General features: G+C 37.0%; 1 protein-coding gene across 1 annotated transcript; it reads right to left on the bottom strand.

Moving 5' to 3' along the window:
• Positions 1–437: 437 nt before the first annotated feature.
• Positions 438–24,755, bottom strand: LOC149750300 (potassium channel subfamily K member 16-like). Its single transcript, XM_089906268.1, has 4 exons — positions 20,784–24,755; positions 18,754–18,980; positions 6,918–7,086; positions 438–895 (listed from the first exon to the last, which is right to left on the bottom strand). The coding sequence occupies exons 1-4, from the start codon at positions 20,839–20,841 to the stop codon at positions 702–704; spliced, it is 648 nt and encodes a 215-aa protein (XP_089762394.1). The 5' UTR covers positions 20,842–24,755; the 3' UTR covers positions 438–701.
• Between the last annotated feature and the right edge of the window lie 496 nt (positions 24,756–25,251).

Genomic DNA, 25,251 nt, shown 5'->3' with positions numbered 1-25,251 from the left:
TCACGCAGTGCTTGCCATCTATGTATGTTTATATCGATATCTATACTCATATCTATGTCTTTATAGAGATAATTCATACTTTGGTTTTTAAAAAAGGTCATAATAAGCAATATATTATAATGCCAAAGGCTAAATTTCTTTGATTTCCATAAAAAGATATTGCTATAATATATGGATCATACCTTTGAAAAAAACCAAATCTCTCAAGCCATTCTTTTGGGTTAATGTACTTTTTGTTTGATAGGGCTAAAAATGCATAAAATATTAAGAAGCACTGGATTGATAATTAGAAATAATGTATACAAGAATCAGAACCCAATGAAATTAGCTCTATATACATGGACATTTTGTACATGCACACTTCTTTTACTGAAATACATGGTAGAAAAAAAAAAAGGAAACACAGCTTTCAGAATAAGCTTCTACTGTATACAAATGACAGCATGAAACCAAACAGGGGATGAGACTGGTGTGGGGAAGGATAAGTGAAGTTGAGATTTGCATTATATTTTAAAATTATTTTTTAATGACAATACAAAATTAAAATAAATAAATTTCAATATGGAAATGGAACTCACACAAGAGATTTATGGAGAAACACCTGATTGTTCTTCTTTTTCTCCTTCCTATTCTGACGCTTTTAAAAGGGCTCTGTGGAAACTCTCTGCAGTTCAGATGGAGGAAACCTACTAAAAGTGTTGCTATTCAGAGCCTGACTCCTTTTCTTCTTCAGCTTCTGTTTCAGATGTGTATTTAGTTAGCTTTGATTCCATTTCTTGAAAAAAGCTGGCTATCAAATTAAATAGAAGAGCAATCCAGGCAAGACCATGGAGATTCCAAATTAATAATAAGATTGAGTAAGTGATGTCCTGATTGTCTTTCATAGGATTTGAAACTAAAGACAGGAAGCAAATAACATGCAAATAATTAAATGGTGACTTTTCCCCATAACATATTCTTTCATTCATTAATACCTAGAAACATGCCTCCTTTTAGAATCTGATCCTGAGAACAAATTAGAAATTAAAATAAAGCATATCTAAAATTATCACTGCTTTTAAGGAAAGAATATAATTTAAATTATAAATATTCAGATTCTATTCACTTTTAGAGCACATCTGGAGGTTGAAAAATTCTCTTCCCCTTTGAACATTATCCTTTTTTAATATCCCAGTAAGTATAATATTTTGCAATGAGGTAATATTTTTTATCATTGCTACAGCTAGGAAACCTTTAAAACAAGAGAAGAAAAAGATAAATATATAACACAAAATCATTTAAGATGGGATTCAGATTTGTTAACAAAGATACAATGTGTTTCATTGTATCAGGTCTCTGTATTGCTATGTTTAAAATTCTATGAATTCATTACCTTTGTCTTTAGAAATCTTGAGAGAACTCTTTGCAGAAGGAAAAGAAAATCACTCATAATTAAATCATCCTAATACTGTAATACTATAACTTTTACACTACCTTCAGGTCTTGTCATTTATATTTCATGATTGTAGTCTACTTGTATAAGGAAGTGTAGCTGAAAGTGCATGAACTTTGAAGTCAAAGAGAAGTAACCAGAGACAAATAACACAATAAACATGTTGTGATTTATCACAAGAATACAATTTAACTGTGCTTATTAGAGCATGAAATAACAAGAAATATTTAAAATTATCAGACACGGAATGATTAGATATTTATCTATAATTTAATAAATTAACCAACATTTATGAAGCATAATGATCAGAGAATAAATTGAATAAGTATAACTGGAGGGCTACACTCAGTTTGGATTTAAGATGACACTTGGTTAACTGTCTCTGATGCAGCTTCTTCCAAACACTGCCTCTCAAAACACATGTGCGCACACACACACACATACACACACACACCAATAAAAGCAAAATCCTAAGCTGAGATTCTATTGACACAATCTGAGTGTGTATTTTACTAACTAAAAAGCAAAGTACGGACCTTCTATTTTAGTATGTAAAAAAACACAAGAGATGGTCATACCCACAATAACACAGAGAAAAAACTGGATACACTACAAAATCATAGTTTTATCACAAAACAAAGTCAGAGAGCTGAGGACACGAAAAAGAATCCTAAATGAACTAAATTTTAGAAAGTGACAAGTCCTTCCTAGGAGAGACAATGTTCATGGCTGCTTGCTTACCTAGAGAATGATACCCACTGTGGGTACCCCACGTGCAAGCGAGGTTGTCCACTGAATTCTGGAGGCGGGGCAGGGCAACTGAATGAATCTGCCTACCGCATACTGGGTCTTCACTGCGTGAAGGCAGCAGCTGGCAAAGGGGAGAAGCTGGGGGCTGGAGAGCAAAGAGAATACCCAGGAACCCAAATAGCTATAACCAGGCTGTAAACTAGAGATCTCCCGTGATTGTTTAGATCCTCACTGGTACTCAGCTCCCAAGCCTTGCTGAAGGGTAGTATATCTGACCTCAAAATAGTCCAAGCCAGTGATGGACAGAATCTAACTAAAGCTGCAACAAAGCTGAGACCCAGATCATCTAAAGAGTCAATAGCTTCACCCCACTCCTGACACTACCAGCCCATACTAGTAGCCTGGAAAACTCAAACTAGTTCATATCCAGTTGTTTCAATAATAGCTCAGATAAGCAGAGGTTTAGCCATTTAGAGCCTGCCTGCTTTGCACATCCTATGAAATTGTGTCTAACATCTAGGAGCCATAGATAAGATAAACACTACAGCTGTAAAAGACTCCAAGCCACTGCTGCTCTTTGGAGCTCTCTGACCCAGAGACTCCCTGTCAGGTTGCTGAGCGATACTACCTAGACCCATAAGCCCCTCTGATTGTCCTCTGCCTCCCGAAGTTCCCTAACCCTCCTCTCCTTCTGGTAGTTTCCCCCATGCTATAACCTCTGGATGGCCTCATGCTATGAGGGATTTACCCCACGTGCAAACCTGTCAAAGTGTAACCCAAACAAAGCTCATGCATGCTACTGCAACCTCATGGTCGTATCCTTTTCCTTGATCAGCTCTGAGATCTCCTGAACTCACTACGGGAATTGACTGTAAAGGATCATAAGGGTACTTTTGAGGTGGTGGCATGTAATAAAGTCTGATTTTATTTTTGGTATTTGACTGCTGACAGTTTCCAAGCCTCATCCCTCCTTCTTTCCCTCATCTGGGCAAACAAGCTCACACACTCCCTCAGTGACTGTGGGAAATTCAACCGTGCAAACTCTGGTCCAAACATGGGAGCTCTGATGCCTTTCCCACACTCTAATCACATAAAAGGCAAAGCCAGTCACTGCTCTTGCTCTCTCAAGAAATTTTCAGACCTGCTTGAAAGTCACCCTGCTCTGCTCAGAAAGCCTCATTATGTGAGTAGTAAATCTCTTTTTACCACTACTACACAAAACTCTACATACCATACTACACCACTACTACACACATACATTCTTGAGGGGGGGGTGGTGTGTGTATGTGACCATCTCAACATCCAAACCAATTTTGGTTGCAAGGTCTATCCTGCCTCTGTAGAATGATCACAACGTGGACATATTCTGTTTTCTCAGTGCTTGCCCTGAGGCATGTTAATCAAATCTCATCAAACTGAATACTATGATCTGTGTACTTCACTCTAAGTAAATCTGTTTCAAAAGAGAGCATATTTTAAAAATCCCATTTATGGTATTGGCAGTCAAGGATATTTGGACAAGTTATCCTTGCAGAAAACAAATAAGTAGATGTGATTACATGTTTGAAAATTATGTTAAAGTCATCAGAAAACATAAATGTTTGGGAAAATACTAGACCACATTATAAGCACAAGAGTACCTAAGCCACTTTTTCCTTAAAGGCATTTTCCTATTCTAAAACAATAGGGCTTTGGCTTTGGTAGCCTCCTGTGGTGTGGTGAAAGCAACATAAATCAGTCTCCAATATGAAACACCCCTCACATTAAGCTGGGATCCGAATGGGCTATAACTCTGGGGAATATTTGAATCAGAAATAGTCTCACCAGGCATGCAAAGAAATTTTAGAAAGCATGGCTGGGTGTAAATAAACAGGAGAAAAATTATAATATGATCTTAGTAGTTTCTGTTATCATGTTATCTGAATTCTATGCCTTTTAAAAAATGTTCACCTAGTTGACATCATTAGTATATATTATTTTGTATCCTTTAATGTAGCTTTATATTAACAGGCTTCCCCTAAGTCATTAAAAGCTCTTCATAAATTGAAATGCCATGCTTTCTAAAATTTCTTCAGTGAGCACTGGAAATGTTTATTTCTTTAAAAATATTTTCATTTTAACTTATCATTCTTTTTACTAATAAGAGAATGTAATTTTTAAAGAGATGAATAGTGAGCTTCATAATATAAGATGAAATTTTCTGTTGTCAAATTAGAAGCAGATTTCTATGAGAAGGCTAAGGAAGTACTATCTCTACTCTGGGAATCCAGAAAAATGTAACAGAGACTCTTCTGAGTGATATTTAAAAATAATTCTTAGATTTTTAGGTATGTATCCTCAAAATATGCTTATTTATATAAAATTATCAATCTATATATTAAATATTAATTATTTAATTATTAGTCCTATTTAGACTAAAAATAAATATAATAGGGACACTTTCATTTCTGGGTAGGATGCAGTGGTTTGTGATGGAACAATGTTCCAGCTGAGAACAACCAGAAAAGTCAGATTAATTAAAAGCAAAATAAAACACAATCATGTTTAAAGGCACTAGAGAGCTACTAAAGCAATCAAGACTAGAAGGCTAATATTCCAGGTAGGAGAGATAGGCAAAAAGTCTGAAAATGCTTTTCCCCTTGGGTTGTTTTTTTTTTTTTTTTTTCAGAGTCTGGGCATAGGCAAAAGTCTGTTGATCTGGGCTAAGCAGAAGAGCATTATAAGGAACAGAGAAAGTGGCAGAGCTTCTGGTAGTCCTTCCAGGTTGTATTGACACATTGGAGATCTGAAGGATTTCAAACCTATAGCTTGTTTTCCCCTCCAATGCATTGCCAAATTCTGAAGCCACATGAGGTTGAAGGCTAAAAAGGGTAAGCTAAAAACCTTTTAAAAAGCAGAGCAGAGTTTCCAGTAGATTCAAGTGCAAGAAAACAAAGAATTGACTTCAAGAACAAACTAGGAGTGGTTTTGTGAACATACCAGGCTTTCATCATTTGAAGTTTGTAAACAACTATATGATTTAGGAACAGGAAGAACCAAAGGGAAACTAAGGCTTTACCAAATCTGCAATCTAGTCTCAAATCATATCATTCCCTGACCGGATTAGGTGTTCAGTTGCCCTCTGTACTCCTGTATCTCTATTTGCCTAGCAGAGGAAAGAGTAAAACCTCTCTGGATGAAGATAACATTACCTGAAGCATCTATAATTTTTAAAATATACAACATCCAGCATGCAACCCAAAATTATCAGGCATGTGAAGAGACAGAACTATATGACCAAAAATCAAAAGGAAGAAAAAAGACTATAAAATAGACCCACAGGTGTTCCAGATATGGAAATAAGTAAATAAGAACTTTGAAATGACTATGAATATTATGTTTTTAAAAATATAATATGGAAAAAGAGATGAAAAGATGAAGGCTTTCACCAGAGAACTGGAATTTACAAAAGAAAGCCGGGGGGGGGATTAAATGGACATTTTATAATTTAAAAAATATGATATTAACATTAAAAACTCATTAAATGAATCTGAAATCACATTACATACAGCAGAAGTTACAATTAGTAAACTAGAAGACAGGTTAATAGAAAATATCCTAAGTGAAGTCAGAGAAACAAAATGGAAAATACAGAAAGTCATTAGAACATGCGAAACCCAGTGAGGAAGTCTTACATTAGAAGTAGGAGAGAGAAAACAAGGAAAAATCTGTATTTGAATAGATAGTAGCTGAGAATTTTTCAAACACATGAAAGATTTCAATTCCTTACTTCTTACTTCCTAATTTCTGTGGTCTCCAAGCAGAATCAATACAAAGCAAACCACACTGAATTAGGTAATAGTTAAATTGCTGAAAACCAAAGACAAAGATAAAAGTTTAAAAGCAGGTGGAGTGGGGATTGGGGGGAATGCAAGGGGTAGGCTCCTTACCTCAAAGGATCAACAATTAAACTAACAGCTGACTTGTCATCAGAAATGAAGGAAGCCAGAGACAATAGAATAGCATCTTTAAAATACTGTAAGAAAATAACTTCCAGTTTAGTATTCTATACCCCCAATAATTTAGGAATTATTTTAACTTGATTCACAGGTGTTTATGAAAAAAAACCCTAATGTCTATAATTCTATCCCTCTCCTTTCTCCATCTTTATTTTAGGGAGGAATTTGAAATACACTTGGAAAAGTTATATATAAGGTATGGGATATAGGGTTCATCACTTAAGTCTAGTGTTTTGATTGCATATGCCTTTTGCTTACCATGTGTGATCAAGCAGAGATATTTAGTTTAAGAGGAATTACTCTGTATCTTATTCCCATAGTCAGTGATCACTGTGGGGTGAGGAGAGAGGGAGGTGATGGTGTTGGGTTTATTTATACAGTGAGATTTTATTTAAAAGGGCTTGAACTTTATCTTATCTCTCAAAGAAATCTGTTAACATTTCCATTTGATTCTTTATTTCTTTATTTTATTTATTTTATTTTTTTGCGGTACGCGGGCCTCTCCCGTTGAGGAGCACAGGCTCCGGATGCGCAGGCTCAGCGGCCATGGCTCACAGGCCCAGCTGCTCTGCGGCATGTGGGATCTTCCCAGACCGGGGCACGAACCCGTGTCCTCTGCATCGGCAGGTGGACTCTCAACCACTGCGCCACTAGGGAAGCCCTGATTCTTTATTTTATATCCTGTTTCAATCTGTTGCTCTGATAGTGAATCTTATTTCAGGATTATTAAGACTCACCTACTGTATAGTCTCCAAAACCAATAGCACTTATGGTGTTGAACGAATAATAAATTCCTTCAATATAACTCCAATTCTCTAATGACATGAAAACAAATGGTGGTAATACCAGAAAAAAAAGTGACCCAATTATGACGAAAAATAAGTTCTTCCAGAGGTAAACATTTTTCTAAAATATATTAGAAAAAGAGATATAATATTAGCAGTTATATCATAAACGAGCAACATTAAAAAATACTATTTGTTTGCTCCACTAGTTCAGTGTTCTTATCTACTTCTTCATTGCTCAAAGGCTTGAAGCCCTATAAAGGGATCCTTCTTATGAATAATCCTGCCCCTGGGAGTATGTCCAGGCTCTACAGCTCTACCTCCTCTTGTCCTTTGTCCTGCCATCTTCCGTTTTCTCTCCTGTTCATTCTTTCCTAGTATCTGCATCTAGACCTTGCTTTAACATTAATTTCCATGTGACACTTTACCCCCAATGCCTTCTAAGATTACCCTTGCCAAGATATCAGGCTACAGTTCCTCATTGTTTTGGGCTCTGCCCACATATCCCAGGCTTAGCTTGGACTCCCAATCTGGACACAGCCCCAAGCCTTCTGGCCTGCTTGCATAATAAGGTAAGTTAGATAACTGCTACTGGAAGATCAGAGCACTACTTGGCCTCGAAAAAATACCATTTACTGTATAGAGAGCCCCACAGAACAAAATCAAGACATATTTATATTTATAAATATAGTTTCAAACAAAATTAAGACATTCATCTTATAATTTAATTTCTTATTTATCAATTTTTTTATCATATAATTCAAGCCTCTACTCATTTATTATAAAGTCATCATTTATCATTTATCCAGCATCATTTGCCCTTACTACTGGCCAGCACTATATGAGATATAAAGCAAAGGGAAAAGACATATTTTATGCCTTCATCAAGCTGTGATAAGTAAATAAACATTTAGAAAATTTGTTTATTATTTATATATGTATTATTTACTTATATTTACATATAATTTACTTCACAACACCAGGGACTATGAATTCTAAGTACCACAATATCAGAGCTGAATTTTTTAAAATGCTATTGCATAAGGACATTTACATTTTGATGGTAATTTGTTGTAGTGGTCACATTAGAGCCTGGAGTGTACTGTATTTTCTTTTGTGGCAGTAGAATATTCTAATCTAACCTTGTACATTATCCTGAATACTGAAAAGGGGGACACATGAGGAGCCTGACTTTGGAATCAATCAATATTGGAAGGGCCCTGACTTGGAATCCCCCAAAAAACCCTCCTGGATGAGACTGAGAAAAATTAAGAGAAAAAGTCATGACAGACATTTGGTATACTTTTTGTGAATTTTATTTTCTGTGGAATCAAGGCAGAATTGTGTTAAAGCATTCATTTCTCTGTGAGCATAATGAGAATATTCTGATTTTATTTAAAAAATCACATTCAGACAGAAGTTGAGCATTTAAAATGGTTGGGAATGTCTGGGCTCTCTATTCTATTTTATTGATCTATGTGTCTGTTTTTGTGCCAGTACCACACTGTTTTGATGACTGTAGCTTTGTACTATAGTCTGAAGTCTGGGAGTGTGATTCCTCCAACTCTGTTCTTCTTTCTCAAAATTGTTTGGGCTACTTGGGGTCTTTTGTGTTTCCATACAAGTTTAAAAATTATTCATTCTAGTTCTGTGAAAAATGCCATTGGTATTTTAATAGAGACTGCACTGAATCTGTAGATTTCCTTGGGTAGTATGGCCATTTTAATAATACTAATTCTGCCAATACAAGAACATGGTAAATCTTTCCATCTGTTTGTGTTGTCTTCAATTTCTTTCATCAGTGTCTTACAGTTTTCGGAGTACAGGTCTTTTACTTTCTTAGGTAGGTTTATTCCTAGGTATTTTATTCTTTTTGATGCAATGGTAAATGAGATTGTATCCTTAATTTCTCTTTCTGATAGTTTGTTGATAGTGTATAGAAATGCAACAGATTTCTGTATATTAATTTTGTATCCTGCAACTTTCCTGAATTCATTGATGAGGTCTAGTGGCTCTGTGGTGGCATCTTTAGAATTTTCTATGTATAGTATCTTGTCATCTGAAAGCAGTGACAGTTTTACTTCTTCTTTTCCAATTTGGGTTCTTTTCATTTCTTTTTGTTGTCTCATTGCTGTGGCTAGAGCTTCCAGTACTATGTTGAATAAGAGTAGCAAGAGTGGGGCATCTTTGTCTTGTTCCTGATCTTAGAGGAAATGCTTTCAGCATTTCACCGTTGAGTATGATGTTAGCTGTGGGTTTGTCATAGATGCTTTATAATGTTGAACTATGTTGCCTTTATGCCTAATTTCTGGAGAGTATTTTTTATCATAAATGGGTGTTGAATTTTGTCAAAAGCTTTTCCTGTATCTACCAAGATGATCATATGGTTTTATTCTTTAACTTCTTAATGTGGTATATCACACTGAATGATTTGCAGATCTCAAAAAATTTTTGCATCCCTGGGATAAATCCCACTTGATCATGGTATAAGATCATTTTAATATATTGTTTGATTTGGTTTGCTAATATTTTATTAAGGATTTTTGCATCTATATTCATCACTGATATTGGCCTGTAATTTTCTTTTTTTGTGGTATCTTTGTCTGGTTTTGGCATCAGGGTGATGCAGGGTGAAAAGAGAACACAGAAATAGACCCACACACACTTATGGTCAATTAATCTATGACAAAGGAGACAAGAATATACAATGAAGAAAAGACAGTCTCTACAATAAGTGGTGCTGGGAAAACTGGACAGCTACAGGTAAAAGAATGAAATCAGATCATTCTCTAACAGCATTTACAAAAATAACTTCAAAATGGATTACAGAGGAAAGCTCCTAGAGGAAAACATAAGTGGAACACTCTTTGACATAAATCGTAACTATATTTTTTGGATCTGTTTCCTAAAGCAAAGGAAATAAAAGTAAAAATAAATGGGACCTAATTAAACTCAAAAACTTTTGTACAGCAAAGGAAACCATCAACAAAATGAGAAGACAACCTATGGATAAGAGAAAATATTTGCAAGTGATATGATCGATAAGGGATTAATATCCAAAATATATAAACAGTCCATACAACTCAACATCAAGAAAACAAACAACCCTATGAAAAAATGGGAGGAAGACCTGAATAGATATATTTCCAAAGAGGACATGCAGATGGTCAACAGGCACATGAAAAGATGCTCAACATCGCTAATCATCAGAAAAAAGCAAATCAAAACCACAGTGAGATATCACCTCACACCTGTCAGAATGGCCATCATCAAAAAGACCACAAATAGCAAATGTTGGTGAAGATATGGAGAAAAGGGAACTCTCATACACTGTTGGTGGGAATGTAAATCGGTGCAACCACTGTGGAAAACAGTATTGAGGTTTCTCAAAATAAATAAAAATAGAACTACCGTATGACCCAGCAATTCCACTCCTAGGTATACATCCCCCCAAAACCAAAAACACTAATTCAAAAACAGTAATTTTATCACATCATTAGAACATAAGAAAGAAGTTAATGAGAGGGGCTTCAATTTCTGGAAAGTCTAAAATACATAGAATTCTTCTGATGAAAGAACCTCGGCCAAAAACTTCACAATCTACACAGCAAGAGTAATGATCTGCTCAAGATATTGATGTCTTTATTCCCTAAACAACACCCTCCCCCAAGAAACTTCAAATACAGAGTCAGAAGGAAAGGAAGATGGGAGTAGAAAGTAGCAAAATGAGCAGAATAATTAAAAGATTTTTTTCTATGCTTCTTGATTCTTTATAGAATTCTGGAATGAATCTGATACTAATATATCAAAACCAGACATGAATAGCACAGGGTTAAGGAAGGAAGGAAGAAAGGAAAGAAGGGAGGGAGGGCGGGAGGGAGGGAATTATAGAATGCCTATAAATATAGAATCCCCAATTATAAATAAAATATTAATCAAATCTAGCAGAGTTATAAAAGAATACATTATGACTAAAGGAATGCATTGTTAGTAAGAAATCACAAAAAAAATAATAAAGATGAAAACTCATATTGATCACTTCAATAAGTACAAAAATAGGGCTTCCCTGGTGGTACAGTGGTTGAGAGTCCGCCTGCCGATGCAGGGGACACGGGTTTGTGCCCTGGTCTGGGAAGATCCCACATGCTGCGGAGTGGCTGGGTCCGTGAGCCACGGCCGCTGAGCCTGCGCGCCGGGAGCCTGTGCTCCACAACAGGAGAGGCCACAACAGTAAGAGGCCCGCGTACCGCCAAAAAACAAAAACAAATAAGTACAAAAATAGATAAAATGAAATAATTTTAGGGAAATATTTTGTAAGTTAGAAATAGGAAAAAAATGTTTTAATTAGATATAGAGTAACCATAATAAACCCCAGCAGCTTCAAGCTTAATAGTGAAACATTAGAGGCATTCTAATTAAAGTCAAAAGCAACATAGGAATGTCACTATGAGAGTCACAGAAAAATCTTATAGCAGAATTAAAATCCTAAAGACTTCAAATATTGAGTAATTGGACACAGGATATAAAATATGTTTAAAATGTTCATGAACCACGCACATTTTAAAAGGATAAAGAGATCTTTTAAAGGATAAGGAAAGGATAAGAGATAGAAAGGATAAAGGATAAGAGAAAGAAAAAATAAAACCTTCGAAATTAAAAACTCAGATAAAATGGGGCCAAAGAGAAAATAAGTAAATGAAAGCTATGTCTTAATGTATTACTCAAAATACACCAAAAAGGGTAAAATAGTGGAGAATATAAAAAAGAAGTGTTAAGAGACACAGAAGATAGAAATAATAGGTCAACCATATTGGTCATTTTTAAGGAATTAATAACCCAGAATTTCCTAGAATTGATATGAGAAACAAATACAAAGATTCAGGAAGAAAATCCCAAGCAAAATAAAAAAAAAATCACATCTAGACTGTTGAATTAAATAGTAAAACAACAGAGATGAAGAGAAGATCATAGAATCAGAGAAGGCCTCAGATGCCAGAGAGAAAAGATAAATTGTTTACAGAGGAGAGGCAATTAGATTGACAGAAAAGTTCTTAGAAGCAGCTGAAGGAAGCCACAAAACAGTGGAATAATGTCTCCCATGTTCTAAAAGAAAACAATTCTCAACCTAGCATTGCATACTCTGCTAACATATCTTTCAAGAAAGAAGATGAACATATTTTTAGATTAAAACAAAACAAAACCAAAAAGGGAGAGTGTTTTCAGAAGCAGACTGTCATGAGATAAATTTATTACAGATGTTTTGCAAGAAGGAAAATTATCTCTGAGAGAAACTCTGAGATGAAGAAAGAAAGAATAAAGAAGTCAATAAAATGTGGATAGATAAAAACAAAAGCTAAACACATAATAATATATATGGGAGTTTTAAAAATGAGATTGAACAGAAACACTCTTGGATGACATGTTAAATGAGGACAGGGGTGATGGTAATTAAAAGTAAAATATTTCAAGAGACAGACTGCTGCTTCCAGTCATGATGGAGTAACACAGTCCAAAATTACCCTCCCACAGTAAGCAACTAGAAAACTGGACAAAATATGAGAAACAACTGTTTCTAGACAGCAGACAAGAGAAAATGCAGAACTGTAATTACTGAGAGAAGGAAAGCAAATGAGGTGAGTGCTACCATTGCCCAGACTGGCAATTTCTAGACTGTTGCATAGGAAGAGGGACCCCTAAAGAGAGCATGGCGATTTTGCTGAGCTGAGGAAACAGACTGGATTTCAGTAAAGCTGAGGTGGCTACAATTTGTGGGCAGAGTTCCACAGAGGACAAAGCTACCCAGAGAAAGAACTATAGAAATCTACATAGAGGTATCTTTGAATCTTTGGCTCAATGACATTCTGCTCATGAAAAGAATAAAACTTTATGAGACTGGTCAAAAACAATTTCCTGAACATGGCAGACAGTCTCTCAAAGTGGCCCCTATGGTCTGGAGTTCATGCCCTTGTGTGACTCCCTCTCTCTCTGAGTGTGGGTGGGGCCTGTGACTTATCTCTAGCAACATATGTGGCTATGAATATATCAAAGATGATAGGATGTACATGACTCCATGTATGTGATTAGGTTAAATAAGACTGTAGTGGTGACCTTGCTAGAGTCGCTTTCTCCGTTGCTGGCTTTGAAGAAGGAGGCTACCATGTTATGATATGCCTATGAGAAGGGCCATGTGGCAGGAACCTGAATGTAGTCTCTGGGCAACAGCCAGTGTGAAACTGGGGTCCTTGGTCTGACAGCCTTAAGGAACCAAATGCTGCTAAAAGCCACATGAGTTTGCAGGCAGATTTTCCCTCAGTTGAGCTTCAGGTGAGACCACAGCCCTGTTTGACACCTTGATTGCAGTCTTGCAGAAGACCCACCTAAGCTGTGCTCAGACCCCTAACCTACAGAAACTGAGATAATAAATGTTTTAAGCTACTAAGTTTGTGGAATGTTGTTATGTAGCAACAACTAACTAATATATTGGGAGAAAAATAATAACTATGGCCTGTAAGATGAACAGTTCCCACAGCTCACACCAGTTTAAAAACCATTTGAGTTTCTAGCTAGAGTGCAGAAGCCCTATTATATGTTCATGACATTCAGTGGAGAATGACCATAACTGAGAAGTGCAGCAAAATTAACCTTAGAAAAAAAGGCTACTTTAAGCCTGGAAGGAGTTTAAAACAGATCTTGAAATGGTTAAAGTAACGTTTAAATAACTTACTTAATTGCCTGTCAGAGAAGGTCCAAGCATCCCCAAATAATTCATAATGTCCATTATCCAATTTAAAAAAATTAACAGACATACAAAGAATCAAGAAAATGTAACCCATTACCAGGAGACAAATCAGTCAAAAGAAACAAACTCATAAATTACAATTCCATTAAAATGATGGAGTTAGCAGAAAATGATCTTAAAAGGGCTATAATAAATATGCTCAAAGAGGTAAGGAAGCATTAACATAATGAGGAGAGAAATGGAATATGTAAGATACAAGCAAGTGGAAATTCTAGAAATGAAAAATATAATATCCAAAAAGGAATAGACAAGATTATCAACAGAAGAAAAGAATAAATTAAAGATACAGTAGTAGATTACATCCAAACTGAAGCACACAGAGGAAAAACATTGAAAAAAAATCAGATATCAAGTATGTGTGTTGGGAGAAAGAAGCCAAAGGAGGGGCAGAATAATGACTGAAAATTTTCAAATTTGATGAAAATGAGACACACAGAGTAACAAGGAGCTCAGTGAATCATAAGCAGGATAAACACATACACACATGAAACATATACATCATAATCACATTACTAAAAACTAGTGATCTAAAGTGTAACCAGAGGGAAAAAGACATAGTATGTAAAGAGCAACAAATCTAAGAATAATACCAGGCTTCCTATCATAAGCAATGCAAGCCAGAAGCCTGTGGAACAATGTTTTTAAAGTGCCAGGCTAGAATTATATATCCAATGAGAACGTCCTTTTTAAAAAAGGCAAAACAAACTTTTTCAGACAAAATCTGAGAGGATTCATCATCAGATTTGTGTGGTTCTTCATATGCTGAGTCCTTTTGGACCGTATCCTCTACATTTTGAATACTAACTCATCTACAAGACGCCGAGTCTTATTTAAATCCCATGGATAATGTTATTTTCAGTTTAGCAGGCAATTTGTCTGTTTGCATTCAGACTGCAAGTTCCAGCTCACATTCTGTGGGATGGGGTTCTGGTGTCGGTCCGGCTCTCACAGCCTCTGCAGTAGGATCTGGACCTGTTCCACATGTCCCTCACTCAGAGGTCAGCCTGGGACCTAGATTCAGGTCTGCCCACTAGTTCAGTTCTCAAAGTCTTTGTTGTGAAAATTAGGATCAGATCCATGCATCTGCAAGTCAGCGGTGAACCCAGGAGATTTTATGCAATTTTATAGGGTGACTTCCCAAACAGCTCCCTCTCTGTGATCTCCTCATTACTTTCTTCTTCCTGGGGGCTCCCCTTTTTAGTCTTTTAGCCAGAAAACAACCACTACTTCCATGATTGTGCCATATCTAGGGCTAAGTGGCAGGAGGAGAGAAAGAAGGAAAAAAAGTATAAGGTTTGGCCCTAGCTTTGAAACTACTGCTTCAGGGAACAGAGGATGAGTTCCTTCTCTTTTAGAATTGTGTGGGTTTCTATTGCTTCCACTGTTGATGCTGACACTGCTGCCACAACCACAGGATTGCTTGGGAACTGAGGTGCAAGACAACGAAGAAAAGGAACAAAAGGAAGGATTTCCACACTCTCTCTGAGCATTATAAGTTCCCTTTCCTACTCCTAGAGCCAGAACTAGAGGATGTCTCCTAGGGCTCTCTGTGTTATGTCTGAGTTTCCAGCTACATTAAGATCGGGCTGGGGGGGCTTCCCTGGTGGCGCAGTGGTTAAGAATCCACCTGCCAAAGCAGGGGACACGGGTTCGAGCCCTGGTCCAGGAACATCCCACATGCCGCGGAGCAACAAAGGCCGCACACCACAACTACCGAGCCTGTGCTCTAGAGTAGCGAGCCACAACTACTGAAGCCCGTGCGCCTAGAGCCCGTGCTCCGCCACAAGAGAAGCCACCTCAATGAGAAGCCCACGCACTGTAACGAAGAGTAGCCCCTGCTCGCCACAGCTAGAGAAAGCCTGCACGCAGCAACGAAGACCCAATGCAGCCAAAAATAAATAAATAAGTAAAATTAAAAAAAAAAAAAACGATCAGGCTGGGCGATACCAGAGAAGTACAAGAGTGCGTAACTCACCACCAGTTCAGTACTTCAAATCGTGAAGTTCTTCCTTATATTGCTGCTATTTACTTTTCAGATTCCTCAAATACCTGATCCATAGATTCTTTCCAGGTTTTATAGTTACATTCAATGGGAGAGAAAGAGTGGAGTGTGCTTACCCTCCCTTCCCCATAACTGGAGCCTGGTCAATTGGCTTTGGACAAAGTTGAAATGGTAATTCCATGAAAAAATGATAGTCTTTTCAACAAATGATTCTGAAGTAACAGGACACCTGTATTAAAAATAACAACAAATCTTGATGCTTACCTCTCACAATTCATCAAAATTAACTTGAAATGTATCAAATAAATAAATATAAAAGCTAAACTAGGGCTTCCCTGGTGGCGCAGTGGTTGAGAGTCTGCCTGCCGATGCAGGGGACACGGGTTCGTGCCCTGTCCCGGGAAGATCCCACATGCCGCGGAGCGGCTGGGCTCGTGAGCCATGGCCACTGAGCCTGCGCGTCTGGAGGCTGTGCTCCGCAGCGGGAGAGGCCACAACAGTGAGAGGCCCGCGTACCGCAAAAAAAAAAAAAAAAAAAAGCTAAACTAGAAAACTTCTAGAAATCTTTGTGACTTTGGTTTAGCAGAGGATTTCTTAGAACACAAAAAGGACAATCCATAAAAATTTATAAACTAGAATTTATAGAAAACAAAATTCTCTTCAAGAGAAACCATGAATAAAAGGAAAATCAATCCACCATCAAGTAGAAAATATTGGCAACACATATGCGTGACAAAGTACTTTTCTCCAGAATATATAAAAAATACTTATAACTCTGCATTAAGTAGACAAATGAAAAAAACAGGCAAAAGATTTGAACAGATAATTCACAAGAGATAATATAAAAATGGTCAATAAGCTCATAAAAATGCTCAACATGATTAGTCATCAGGAAAATACAAATTAAAATCACAATGAGATATCCTTAGATTGGCTAAAATAAAAACACCTTACAACATCCAATTCTGGCAGGGATGTAGAGCAGCTAGAGCTCTGAGATAGTGTTGAAGGGTGTGTAAAATGATATAACCACTCTGGAGAACTCTGTCGGGCAGTTTCTTGCAGAGTTATACATACTATTTCACATAGCAATTCTACTTCTAGGCATTTACCAAAAGATATAAAAACATGTTTCCCAACAAAGAAAATATTTGTAGCAATTTCACTTATGATAGACATAAACCTGAAGACGACTCAGAGCTCATCAATGTGAATGGATAAGGAAATTTTTGTGTAGCTATACCATAGACTACTACTCACTAATAAAAAGAAACGACATACTGACAAATGCAACAATACAGCGGAAAGTCAAAAACATCATGCTAAGTGGAAGGAGCCACTCACAAAAGACTATGTATTATATGATTTGAACATACTAACGGATTCCATTTTGTGTTTAAGAATGCTCAATATCATGACATAAAAATTCTTCCCAAATTCAAAGAAATTTCTGTCAAAACCCCAGCAGAGTATATTATGAAATATGATAATCTGATCTCAAAATTCATACAAAAGGATAGGAAAGTTCATTCCAGGACTTATTGCAAGGCTATTTTAATTCAAACAGAATGGAACAGGATCAAAAGCCCAGAAACAAATTTATGGACATAAGAGAACCTGGAATATGATAAAGATAACCCTAAAAATTAATGAGGAAATAATGAATGAATCAATAAACTGTTCTGGAACAATGGGCTCTCTACATGGAAAAATACATAAATTTAGAACCTACTTTACATGGACACATACATACACACACACACACACACACACACACACACACACACACACGTAATCCAGGATGGATTATTTAAATGTAAAAAAGCAAAATTTAAAAAATTCTAGAAGAAAGTTTAAGAAATGTCTCTATGACCTCAAAGTTGGAAAAGACTAGCATAAGTTGTACAAACCCTAAAGGAAAAGAATAACAAGAATAACTACATTAAAATTAACTTTCCTCAACTATGATATTACAAGGGAATATTTAAGTACAACATGTCCAGAGTTTAGAGCATGACAACATCTGGAAAAAGTGGAAGGGAAATAAGCCACATTTCCTGCCAGCTTCTCATCTCCTTTGCAGATAAGAAGATATTTCTGAACTTCATATGGAATAATGAAAAGGATCACTTCAATCAGAACATTTTTAGTTTTTTTTTTTTAATCTTTATTGGAGTATAATTGCTTTACAATGGTGTGTTGGTTTCTGCTTTATAACAAAGTGAATCAGTTATACATATACATATGTTCCCATATCTCTTCCCTCTTGCGTCTCCCTCCCTCCCACCCTCCCTATCCCACCCCTCCAGGTGGTCACAAAGCACCGAGCTGATCTCCCTGTGCTATGTGGCTGCTTCCCACTAGCTATCTACCTTAGGTTTGGTAGTGTATATATTCCCATGCCTCTCTCTCGCTTTGTCACAGCTTACCCTTCCCCCTCCCCATATCCTCAAGTCCATTCTCTAGTAGGTCTGTGTCTTTATTCCTGTCTTACCCCAAGGTTCTTCATGACATTTTTTTCCCTTAGATTCCATATATATGTGTTAGCATTAGGTATTTGTTTTTCTCTTTCTGACTTACTTCACTCTGTATGACAGACTCTAGGTCTATCCACCTCATTACAAATAGCTCAATTTCCTTTCTTTTTATGGCTGAGTAATATTCCATTGTATACATGTGCCACATCTTCTTTATCCATTCATCCGATGATGGACACTTAGGTTGCTTCCATCTCCTGGCTATTGTAAATAGAGCTGCAATGAACATTTTGACATTTTTAGTTTTTAATACTCATCTAGTGATTGGGCTGTAATTTGTCCCTTCCCTGCCTTTTACCTCCATCTGCTGCCTTCCTTTTTCTTCCCAGTCTGCATGATTTCCTTATTTTCCTCCTGCTAACCTGAAATATCTTGCTTAGGTAAACAATATTTAGTCTCAATGAAGGAAATTATTTCATAGAATTTTCACACTAAACTAAATTTTATAACTCTGAAAATACCCACTTCTCCATCTCTTACCTGCACAAACCTTTGGACATCTTCCCTAGTCATATTAGAACGATTTTTCAGAAAATCAGTTTTCGCCTTAACCGCCAAACATCGCTGCTGTACCTCAAAGTCTCTCTCCAAGGCTCCAAATATCACCGCCCCAAGCACGATGTATGATATGTAGGTAAGCAATAGGAAGCCCTTGTGGACTTTGGTGCCTGTCTTATCTTTATGTAGTGGAATGGAGTTCAGAGAAATCAAATCACTGTAATGCAAAATGTAGTGTTCTCTCAAAAGAAACCCAATGTATTTGCTTTGTTGTAACAAAGCAGAACAAAATTCTCAGATACAGAATGTGAACTCTCTCTTATTTCTTAACCTACCTTTAAACAACTATACAAAAGAGACCAATTCCTAAATAGTCAGGGAAGCAGCAAAGTAACTCTATTTCACTCCTGACTATAAATTTCCTTATTTAAAAAAAAATAATGAATTGTACTATTTGGGGAGACAGGGAAATATTGCAAGGTCAAAGTTAGCCAAATGATTCACTCACGCATGCAATTTCCTTAGCGGAGATTTTATTACAGACTTACACTTTGGCATACGTTCAGTGAATATTTTTAATCAGTGAATATTTTTAAAAGAGTACAATGTTAACATTTTAACCAGAGGATAAAATGGATTAATTAGACCATTTACACTCTCCAGTTACTAGCAGTGTGAATTTAGGCCAGTCGGGTATCTGGCTGTGTTTCAGATTCTTCATCTACATTTTATAAAATGAAGTTAATAATAGCTACTTGATAAGGTTGTTGTAAAGATTAAATGAATTATATATTTAAATTCTTAGGAAGAGGCCTAGCAAATAGGAAATACCCAACAAATCCTAGCCAGTAGTCAAAGAAGCAGTAGGGTTTGTAGTAGCAGTAGTAATAGCAATAGTAGTATAGGTGGAGGAGGTGGAAAAGCTCTCTCTCTCAATTTCTCTACGCCCCTGTCCTGCAAGCATGGGGCAGAAACAAACAGCATGGCTGCTGACATGATGAAAGAGACTCTTATCTTGATGAGGTCAGATTCTGATACTAAGAAAGGTGAAGCCCTGCGTGTTTCACAGGACTCTGGGATGATGCTTTGAGGAAGGCATTTAACTGAAGTAGCAGTGCTCTCCACTTGAATCTGCCCCCTCACAGCCTCTTCCACTTTAGAGAACAGGGCAAATCTCAGTAGCAGTGATGCTCATCACTTGGGTGAACTTTCCCAATGGGATTTTAAAAATGAAAGCACATGGTTATAGGTATTATATGTGACATTCAAAACTGCAAGAAATAGTTGCCTAAGAACAAACATGTTTTATAGCCAATAGGGTTAAAGTATCTAAAATCCACCTTAATAAAACATTATACAATTAAATATGTCATAGTCACAGTTATTAATGTACATTTCCAGTGTTAAGTAATAAATTTAACCATACTACATGTAAATAATTCAGAATAGTAATAAAACAGTACAGTCTCACCTAAGGAGCCCTTTTACTTTGAATTTCTACCAGGATAATAATATGCTTTTATTATCTTCTATTTCTATGTTTAAACTAACAATAAATACTAACTAAACAAAAAAAGATATCTGAGTTAAACCTCCATAGAATCTTTCTTAGGTTTCCCTGGCTTCAGTAAAACCCTGAATAGGGAGCAATAAAATCATTATGTTGTATACCTAAAAATAATACAATGTTCTATGTCAATTATATATTAATTAAGAAGAAAAAGAAAAAAATACTTTCAGGAGCCATTCGTTAGTTGAGCATTAAAAAAAATGCATCTGATTTAGCCACATTTTGCGAAAGGTTCTTCATTGATATGTTGGGGTAAGACGTTACTCTAGGAAGATTTTAAATTTTTTCACTAACACTCCAGCATTTGGGGGTACATTCTCCAGTCATACCACTAAGCCAAGACTGTTCCTCACCATTATGGTCACCAAAGACCATACCCCACTCTACTGAAGCCTTTTCAAAGTAATCTTACCTCTTAAACATAAGTTTTGGAAATCAAAACTATAGGATCGTTGGCTGGAAAGGGACATTTTGAAGCTGACTAAATGATCTTATTACCTCTGCAAGTTCCATCTGGAACCTTGGGGATGGCTAGTTCTACACACAGTCATCTCCTCATTATTACCACATCCCTCCAGCATGTATGATTCAGTCATTCTGCACCCAAACCCCTCCAACCTGCTACATTTTTGCTGTGATCTCCTTCAGCTCCACCTTCCTGTCCTGTCAGCCCCCCACTGATCCCAGCAATGATGTGACTCCCAGTCTGTAGTCAGCAAACGTCTTTATGTTTGCCCCTTCAAGCTACTTGCTGCTTCAGCTCTTGTCCCTTTAGACTCACGCTCAATACTACTTGAGGCCTCTGAAACTTAGCTATGTTCTTCACGTTGCCTCTCCACTGACTCAATACCTGACATCAACTGTGATCCCCTCTCTGATCCTCTCCAATCAGAAATACAGCTGACAGCAAAGAATTTTTCTAACCAAATCTTAAAGAAAGAGGAGTCTCTGATGTTAATTCAATTATAGCATTTATTTGTACTATATTCGAGCATAATACCCTAGGGAAGATATAGATAGACTCTATCTTATGCGAGTTGTTATACCTTCTTTGAACACCTAACAGGGCTTTACATTCTCAATAAATGCTTCTTGGCTGCAACTGAGTAATTTCCATAAAACTTGTATTATTGACAAACTTTATATTTTCCACTCTAGATTATAATATCCAGAGATAATATATACTCTTGCAAAAACCGTAGGTTTCAGAGTTCTGCGGCACTGGGTTTGAGTCCTGGATCAGTCACTATCTAGTTTGTGACCTTGGATAGCTAATCTCGGTGAATTTCTGTTTTTTTATTTGTAACGTAAATTTCATCATCTCCTTGCACTGTTATCATTTTGGATTTGAGTTCCTGTGTAGATTGCCTGACACGAGATAAATTCTCAATAAACAGCTATTATGACTTTTATAGCTAGTTGTAATAATTGTCTTTAGGCTGAACGAATCTTCATGGCACATTTTATGGTGGCTTCCCTCTAGTATTTATTTATTTTTTTAAATGTTTGTTGCATGAATGGAAAACATAGCAACGAACGAACAGAGTCTTGGCCAGAAGAAGTTCCCGGGAGTTGGTCTGTGAGAAGTATGAATGAGTCATTTCCTCTTCTCTTGAATCCCAAGGAGCCATATGGGATTCTTCCTTCACTCTAATGTAATCCTTGGCCACTATGAACTAAGAATGAGATAGCTGTTTTGAGTATGAACCAAGAGTATGGCTCCCAAATACTGAGGGAAACATTGTAGCTGTTCCAGATTCCAGGTTTTTGTGAACATGAGTGACTCTACACTTGGACCACTCCCTAGGTCTGTCCCAAACAGTGTAGAAGTAGGCTACAATGTCTCTGTATTCAAACAATTGCCCTAGTGCCTCATGACCCTGGTAGAGCAAAGCAGTGCAGTGCTGGTTGAGTTGGAGTGTAACCGGCATTGTAATGCTAGGATACATGGGCTGCTGAGTCAGCTTGCTGCACATGGAGGCTCCAGGATGCTTTGTGTGCTAACCAGCAAGTTGGAACGCTAAGAAAGAAAAGTAACAAGCTATGCTTTTGACTTTAAAATAGCAATGAGAGAAAAGAAAGAAATGGAGGAAGGGGAGGGCGAGGGGAGGGGGTAAGAAAAGGAAGCTTTGTTAAGTGCTTCTTATGTACCAGGTACTGTTCTAAACACTTGGCCATGACAGAACCTCTCTGAGTCATAACACCCCACAAAGCAATTACTTTTTTAATTAAAAAAATGTTTTTAACGCCTTTATTTGAGTATAATTGCTTTACAATGGTGTGTTAGTTTCTGCTTTATAACAAAGTGTATCAGCTATACATATACACATATCCCCATATCTCCTCCCTGTTGCGTCTCCCTACCCCACCCCACTAGGTGGTCACAAAGCACCGAGCTGATCTCCCTGTGCTATGTGGCTGCTTCCCGCTAGCTATTTTACATTTGGTAGTATTTATAAGTCCATGCCACTCTCTCACTTCATCCCAGCTTACCCTTCCCCCTCCCCGTGTCCTCAAGTCCATTCTCTACGTCTGAGCCTTTTTCCTGTCCTGCCTCTAGGTTCTTCTTTTTTTTTTTCTAGATTCCAAGAAACATTTTTTTTTCTAGATTCCATATATATGTGTTAGCATATGGTATTTATCTTTCTCTTTCTGACTTACTTCACTCTGTATGACAGACTCTAGGTCCATCCACCTCACTACAAATAACTCAATTTTGTTTCTTTTTATGGCTGTGTAATATTCCATTGTATATATGTGCCACATCTTCTTTATCCATTCATCTGTTGATGGACACTTAGGTTGCTTCCATGTCCTGGCTATTGTAAATAGTGCTGCAATGAACATTGTGGTACACTCTTTTTGAATTATGGTTTTCTCAGGGTATATGGCCAGTAGTGGGATTGCTAGGGCGTATGGTAGTTCTATTTTTAGTTTTTTAAGGACCCTCCATACTGTTCTCCATAGTGGCTGTATCAATTTACATTCCAACCAACAGTGCAAGAGGGTTCCCTTTTCTCCACACCCTCTCCAGCATTTATTGTTTGTAGATTTTTTGATGATGGCCATTCTGACCGGTGTGAGGTGATACCTCATTGTAGTTTTGAGTTGCATTTCTCTAATGGTTAGTGATGTTGAGCATCCTTTCATGTGTTTGTTGGCAGTCTGTATATCTTCTTTGGAGAAATGTCTATTTAGGTATTCTGCCCATTTTTGGATTGGGCTGTTTGGTTTTTTGATACTGAGCTGCATGAGCTGCTTGTAAATTCTGGAGATTAATCCTTTGTCAGTTGCTTCACTTGCAAATATTTTCTCCCATTCTGAGGATTGTCTTTTCATCCTGTTTATGGTTTCTTTTGCTGTGCAAAAGCTTTTAAGTTTCATTAGGTCCCATTTGTTTATTTTTGTTTTTATATCCATTTCTCCAGGAGGTGGGTCAAAAAGGATCTTGCTCTGATTTATGTCATAGAGCGTTCTGCCTATGTTTTCTTCTAAGAGTTTTATAGTGTCTGGCCTTACATTTAGGTCTTTAATCCATTTTGAGTTTATTTTTGTGTATGGTGTTAGGGAGTGTTCTAATTTCATTCTTTTACATGTACCTGTCCAGTTTTCCCAGCACCACTTACTGAAGAGGCAGTCTTTTCTCCATTGTATATTCTTGCCTCCTTTATCAAAAATAAGGTGACCATATGTGCATGAGTTTATCTCTGGGCTTTCTATCCTGTCCCATTGAAAGCAATTACTTTTAATTCCTCTCTTCTACAGATGAAGAAACTCAAGCCTAGATAAATTTTAAAAATTGTCCAACATCACACAGCTATTGGGACCTTAATAAGCTGAGATTCAAACTAGTGTCTAATTAGCTTCAAACTTATTTGTGCCCTTCACTGCTGTTCATTAATTTATTAAATAAAGATTAATTGAGCACTTATTTATTATATGTTAATAACTGATCTAGCACTGAGGACATAACAGTGGACAAAACAGACAAAAATTCCTGCTCTCATGGAGCTTACACCCTAGTGGGGGATTCAAATAATAAACAAATGGGTGAGATGTAGAATGTCAGGTGGTGGAGAGTGCCCTGGAAGAGAGTAGAACCAAGAAGGGAGATGGGTCTGGGGGCTGCCATTTTAAATGGAGTGATTAGGGAATACCTCACTGAGAAGATAAAAGTTGGGCCAAGACCTAAAGGATTAAGGGAGGGAGCTACGAGAATCCAGGGATAAGCTTTCCAGGCAGAGGCAATGGTAAGTGCAAAGGCCCTGAAGCTGGAACATTTTTAATTCATTTTAACCTGTGTGAGGAACAACAGGGAAGCCAGAGTAGCTGGAGCAGATTTAGTGGTGGAAGAGTGGGACTCCTAAAAATCAGGGTGTGGTTGCAAAGGAGAGACAGCATGGATGCTATGGATCAAAAACATCATGTGGTGCATGTAGGATCTGCGGAGGAAATTCATAAGAGAAATAAATGCACAGGGAATGTGTGCTATTTACCCCCAAAGTGTTGAAGTGGGGGTAGAAAGAAAGGATATGATGGAACTTACACTTTTCATTTAATACACTTCTCTACTTATTTTTAAACAAAGCATGCATTTCAATTTTAAAATCTAATTAAAGGAATTAATGTTCTATAAGTGTGCCTAAGTACATGCACAAGAATGTTTATTGCTTTGTCATAATAACAACGAGTAGGGACCTGCTTTTAAATATTGGACTATCTATACAAGGAAATATAAAGATATTCAAAAAGCAGATCTACATATTGACTTAGAAAGAGGTCTATGATCTAGGACTCAACACACTGGAGTATGAACTGTACCTTATGGGTATAATTGAATACATGTGTGCATTATTTATGTGCTATTATACAAAGTTCCT

The sequence above is a fragment of the Delphinapterus leucas genome, chromosome 2 (assembly GCF_059928025.1).
Source record: "Delphinapterus leucas isolate spDelLeu-1000000601 "Yukka" chromosome 2, BTC_Dleu_Yukka2, whole genome shotgun sequence".
NCBI lineage: Eukaryota > Metazoa > Chordata > Mammalia > Artiodactyla > Monodontidae > Delphinapterus > Delphinapterus leucas.
The sequence above is the reverse complement of the archived record's forward strand: the minus strand, read 5'-3'. Positions and strand labels throughout refer to the sequence as shown.

Bases quoted from the DNA above. Each gene is read 5' to 3' on its own strand.
- LOC149750300 (XM_089906268.1), bottom strand. From the start codon at position 20,841: ATGTCCCTTTCCAGCCAACGATCCTATAGTTTTGATTTCCAAAACTTA. The intron at 7,087-18,753 runs GTTATAAAATTT...AATATATTTTAG, and splicing joins GAGAAGTGGGTATTTTCAGA to AAAAATGTTTACCTCTGGAA. The intron at 896-6,917 runs GTGAGTCTTAAT...TCCTGTCTTTAG, and splicing joins TTTTGGAGACTATACAGTAG to TTTCAAATCCTATGAAAGAC.